Source organism: Aotus nancymaae, unplaced genomic scaffold (genome assembly GCF_030222135.1).
Source record: "Aotus nancymaae isolate 86718 unplaced genomic scaffold, 86718_ANA_hifiasm-v0.15.2.pri h1tg000040l, whole genome shotgun sequence".
NCBI lineage: Eukaryota > Metazoa > Chordata > Mammalia > Primates > Aotidae > Aotus > Aotus nancymaae.
The window spans coordinates 7,969,773-7,975,772 of NW_026988454.1; the positions used below are offsets into that span (position 1 = coordinate 7,969,773).

Below are 6,000 nucleotides of genomic sequence, written 5' to 3' on the forward strand. Positions count from 1 at the left end.
CCACCCCCTCATATACCATTCATGACCAGCTAGGGCATTAGCAAGAGCTCTCCATGACTAGGACAATCAAAAGAAGAAAAGGAAAAAGAAAAAGAACAGCCCCTGTAAAGTGATGAGCTACTTACTCTCTGCCACTAGCCTCAGTTCTAGCGCCCGCTCAATTCTCTCTGCCCAATATAACAGTTTATACACCAAGATCAAAATAGAGAAGGAAACATCTCAATTATTTCTCTCAGCCCCATCTTTTAAAAATCATTTTCTCTATAAAATGCTGATAAAAGACACGAGGCCCAACTCAGGCATTCATTTCCTGGGAATCTGTCAGGATGCTGTTCTAAGAAATTAATGCATGAGATCTAATGTAACCACAATTAACAACCTTAGGCTTCCACATACACTTAGTGTTGAAAGAAATGCACACACACAAATGGATGTGATCCAAGTTTAACACGTGGCCCAAATTAGGCATATACGCATTGTTCCTTTGGAAAAATTACAGGGGAAAAAAATCTCCTTAGAGATAGTAACTAAACCAACCTCAACTCCCAGCTGGCTTCATTATTCTCTTGTCCTCAATATAATAAAAACTTTCTAGCATTTATACCTAAACAATTTGGGGAAAACTTCTTCTATATAAATTGTAAAGTTCTTAACTACCTAAATCTAGCCATCCGAATGCATTATTTTATAATTAATGCACACTGTTAAGACCTCACCCATTAAGCATCTTGCTAACACCTAAGTAAATAAAGGGTGGAAACTTGGATATTATATATATATAAAACAACATTTTACAAAGTTTAAAGCATACGGTAATAAGTAAAGCTACTGACAAGCGGAGATCATGTTAGACACTGTTGCTGGTTTTGCATGGCCTGGCCTCCACTCCTCTCCTCCTGAAAGCCCTCTCTTCTTGCTCACTGGCCCTGCCCCACTGACCTTCAGACGCTCCTTCCTGCCCCAGGTCTTCTCTACAGGCCAGTCCTACAGCCTATCACAGTGGCCTCAGGAAACAAGTTTTCTACTAACTTTACACTCACGTATCACCTCCCAAGAAATACCTGCATAAGAATCACTAACTTCTAACTCAGCTCAGGGATCATCTGGCACAGTACTTGACACTGAAAAAAAACTTTGCTTAGTCTCTCCAAAAACCAAGCACTTATTTAAAATGCTGCTTCAAGCCAGATACACTTTGGGAAACTTGCCTTTGTCGTGCCTGCTGTTCAATGCCCAACTCACAGAGGGCAGGCCCCTCCACGTGCATAAACATAGTCAAAGCGGCTGCTGAAATGGTGCTGTCTCTTTCATCCCTCCCAATAACTAACTGCACCAGGAACTGCATTCCATCCCAGGAGTGCTCAGAGCCAAAGGTCACCTCGAAGCTTTGTCCTCACAAGGTGCCTGACAGGCACCCCCAAAGCAGGCCGGGACGTCCCCCTTACTGGTCTAAGGGACTGCAGACAAAAAATATTCTCTCTAGGTCCTAGAGAGCTGGGCTTAGGAGGAGAGGTTGTTTCTCTGGAAATCCAATTCCATCTTTTAGAGACAATGAGAATTTACTGCTAGAATTCTGTTAAAGCTCTATGGTGTCTGGGCGCTCCAAAACTTCTGCAAAGATAATGACTTTCTAGGGACCGTACAACAATGAATGAGAATATTGTCAATGGAAAAACGTGTTCCACGTTTGAAATGATCAATTTACAAACATTTGGAATGGGATCCTTCTGGACATTTGGGACTGCCTCCATGTGACCAAGCAGCAAAAACAAACGGGGACATTTGTAGGACTCGACTTTCCATGCTCACAGTGGAGACCTCGCTGAATTATTTACATTTCAGCAAACTGTTGCCCAGGAACAATTAAAATGTAGCTTCACACTTTGGTGACACATGGTAAAACTTTTTGTATCAAATTAAAAAAAAAAATCGACTTACATTTCTATTCCTCAACTACATGCTACAATTAAGGAAATTTTAGCCAGTTTTATCTAATAAAAGTACTGATGATTGACACCACCCCTGCCCCAAGAAAATTTTTTAAAAACTATTTAAGAAGGCCAGACACGGTGGCTTACACCTGCAATCCCAGCACTTTGGGAGGCCAAGACAGGCGGATCACAAGGTCAGGAGATCATCTTGGCCAACAGGGTGAAACCCTGTCTCTACTAAAATACAAAAAATTAGCTGGGCGTGGTCCCAGCTACTCCAGAGGCTGAGGCAGGGGAATTGCTTGAACCCAGGAGGCGGAGGTTGCAGTGAGCCAAGATCATGCCACTGCACTCCAGCATGGCGACAGAGTAAGACTCTATCTCAAAAAATAAAAAATAAAACTATTTAAGGAGAGGCTATCAATTTAAAACAGGAACATAAACCAGGCATGGTGGTTCATGCCTGTAATCCCAACACTTTGGGAGGCTGAAAGCAGGAGGATTGCTTGAGGATAGGAGTTTGAGGCCAGCCTGGGCAACACAGCAAGAACTCATCTCTATTAAAAATTTTAAAAAGGCCGGACACAGTGGCTCACGCCTATAATCTCAGCACTTCTGCAGGCTGAGGCAGGTGGATCACAAGGTCAAGAGATCGAGACCATCCTGGTCAACATGGTGAAACCCTGTCTCCACTAAAAATATAAAAATTAGCTTGGCATGGTGGCACACGCCTGCAGTCCCTGCCACTGGGAAGGCTGAGGCAGGAAAATTGCTTGAACCCAGGAGGCGGAGGTAGCGGTGAGCCGAGATCGCGCCATTGCACTCCAGCCTGGGTAACAAGAGTGAAACTCCGTCTCAAACAAAAAAAAATTAAAAAAAAAAAATGAGCCAAGTGGGGTGGTGCGCACCTGTAATCCCAGCTACACGGAAGGCTGAGGCAAAAGGACTGCCCAAGCCCAGGAGTTCACGACTGCAGTGAGCTATGACTGCACCACTGCCCTCCTGCCTGGCCAATGCAGTGAGATTCTGCCTCAAAAAATTACAATACTGGAACAGATAGGAAGTTCACTTTGCACATGTTGGATTTAAAGTAGAGATTGCAAATGGCTCTGGAGAAGTCTACATGTGCAACTACAGGAAAGTAACAGATAGGGAAAGAGGTGGATGAAAATCCACCTCTGAAATGACCAACAGGTTTGCTGTCCTAAGGAAATCTGGCAGAAAATTTCAGCACAACTTTGAAGATATTCTAGACTACGGAGGGTACATCTTATGCATATCAAGCTCAAAAACCTCTTCGGCATGTGCTAACTATGCCCACATGCCACAGTGGCCAAAAATATGTAAAGACACAAAGGCCATTCCTACTGGACCAAGGGGCCGTGTTCCACCGGGAGATGAGGTTAGTGAACACAGGTTCAAGGCACTGCCATGACTAACCTAACGCAAAAGTAAGGGCCCCATGAATCGGCCAGAGTTATCAGTCTGCCCTTGAAGCCAACCTTAATCTTAACTGTTAAGAAATAAATTTCAATTTGTTAACAAGACCAAGACTTCAACCTCACTAGGCCAGCTGGGTTAATTTCTTATTCTATTTATTTGAGGCAGGGTCCCGCTCTGTCCCCCAGACTAGAGTGCAACTTGACTCCATCACAACTCACTGCAGCCTTGACCTCCCAGGCTCACGCTATCCTCCCAACTCAGCCTCCCTTACCTGGGAGTACAGGAGTGTGCCACTGCACCCGGCCCTGATTTTCATACTTTTTGTAGAGATGGGGTTTCACCATGTTGCCCAGGCTGGTCTCCTACTCCTCGGCTCAAGCGACCCGCCCACCTCGGCCTTCCTAAGTGCTGGATTCCAGGCATGAGCCACCACACTCAGGCAAGTTAATTACTTATTTTTGGTCACAGCAGCCATTACTCCAAAATGCCTTCCTCTAAATGTTGGTCGCAGCCTGACCTCGTTTAAGTTGCCACCATTTCTCTGTATCATGCTAGTTACTGGAGTAACTATGTATCTTAGGGTAGTCAACTGGTCTGCAAACTACAAACTATCCACCCACCCTTCCCCTTCCAAAAGAAGGGAGAATAAAAAATGCAGGCCTTTCCAAGAAGTTTCTATTATGAGATCAATCTCACCCTCCTAAGAATAATTTTGCATGTTCTGAACACACGGGTGCTAATAAAACTATCTCTGATGCAAGGGAAAAATAAGAACCACCATAAACCCAACCACGAACTCCAAGTTCAGCCCAAAGAAGGTTCAACTTTGTTTCACTCTGAAAGTAACTTTTTGTTGCCAAGGGACAAACTCATGTCTGTTGAGAACTTTTCATCCTGATTCCTTCTTACCAAAGTTTAAAAATAAATAAATAAAAGCTGGATTTTCCATTATCCTAAACAGTCCACAAAAGGTCAGAAAATTCCTGAAATTCGAAGTTCCCCAGGCCCTGGACTGCTAGCAGCTGCAGAACGGGAACAACCCTCGGTGGGATGATGGGTTATACAATCATGGTTCCCAGAACAAGATCCACTAGAATAATCCGCCCCGGAGACAATGACATCATGTGAGCAACCAGGCAGGAAGTTGGGCTCAGAGAAGTGAAGGGTCAAGTCTTGAAAGCTCACCCTGGAGGATACCCCCTAGCCCCCAATCTAAAGAAGACTAAAGTCACCGCCAGCGGAAAAAAAAAAAAAAAAAAAACTATTTTAAAGAGAAAGTGAACCCACAGGGAAGAAATAAATCAGCAAATGAAACCACGAACACCCAACTTCAGGGCCATTCCTGCGGGCTCCGACGCCCTGGCGAGACTCTCCACACCGAGGGGCCTCACCGGTGCCCCGCTGGCGAAACTCTTCTGTAAACGCGCAGCGGGAACAAAGCGAAGTGGAGTTCCTGCCTCCAACTTTCCCCGCCGCCCGGCCGCGCGAGGGCAGGCGCCGACCCCGAGGGCCGGGGGCCGCCGCTCCGCACAAAGCCGCCCCTGACTCCGTGACAGCCACAAGTGGCCGGGCGCGGGGCTCCAGGACCTCCAGGACCGCGGTGCCCCCGCGACCCCCGCCCGCGCACCACACCCCGCGGGGCTCCCGACCACCACGCAGGCAACTTTCCGTCGGGGACGGGGCGGACCCCGGCGCGGACCCGAGGCGACCAGGAGACCCCGGGGGCTTCCCAAGCGCTCCCCGCCCCCCACGCATGCCGCTCGCCCCAGGCACCGGAGCCGAGCCTGCGCCCGAGCCGACCACCCACCTGCACAGCTCGGGGAACTGGGCGGTCTGGGACTGCGTGGCCCCCGGGGCCACGACGAGCAGCAGCAGCTGCAGCAGGAGCAGGGAGCGCTGCGGGCGGCGGGCGGGCGCGGGCCCCAGGTGGGAGCTCCGGCCGGCGGCGGCCCCCATCGCGCCGGGCCCGGGCTGCGCGGCGGGCGCGGGGCTGACGGCGCGCGACTGCTGGGGGCAGCGCCCGAGAGGGGTCGTGCCACCAGGGCAAAGGCGCAGGCGGAGGCGGAGCGGGAGCCCGAGGTGAGAGCGGCTCGGCTGGGCTCGGCGACAGCGGCAGCGGCGGCCCCGGAATCGCGTCACGTGACCGCCGCCCGGCACCGCCCCCCACCCCCACCCCCCGCTCACGTGACTCCCTTGTTCAGGTGACCCCCACCCGCACCGGCTCCGCCCAGTCCCGGGTCACGTGAGCGCAGCACGCTCCGGACTGGAAGCAGCGCGGGCGGGGCGCGGGCTCCAGGTGACTCCCGGGGCCTGAGCACCTCGGAGGGTTGGGCGCGGCGGGGGTGCCGAGCCGGGCCTCAGTTTTCCCTCCCACCGCGCCCTGCTGGGTCCTGGCGGGCGCTTCCCACTTTACCGCAACTGTTCCTAATCTCGACCGACGGGTAGGGAAAAATAGGGAACTTGGATCGAAGTGCCAGGGCGGTAAATACCTTGGCATAGCCGCGTGGCAGCGGATCCGTGGGGGGGGGGGGGGGTGGGAACACACTTTTCCTGCCCAGTGGAGTCACGTCATGGAGGTTTCCAACCTTGGCCCATCAGAGCCTCTCAGACCTGTGGGAATGTTATT

At 50.5% G+C, this 6,000-nt stretch overlaps 1 protein-coding gene across 1 annotated transcript in view; it reads right to left on the minus strand.

Annotated features, from left to right (window-relative positions):
- Positions 1–5,330, minus strand: part of IGF2R (insulin like growth factor 2 receptor) — a 122,682-nt gene extending 117,352 nt beyond the window's left edge. Inside the window, exon 1 of the mRNA XM_021669685.2 lies at positions 5,182–5,330. Within this exon, the coding sequence (XP_021525360.2) occupies positions 5,182–5,330 (149 nt within the window). The remainder of the gene's footprint in view (positions 1–5,181) is intronic.
- Positions 5,331–6,000: the final 670 nt, after the last annotated feature.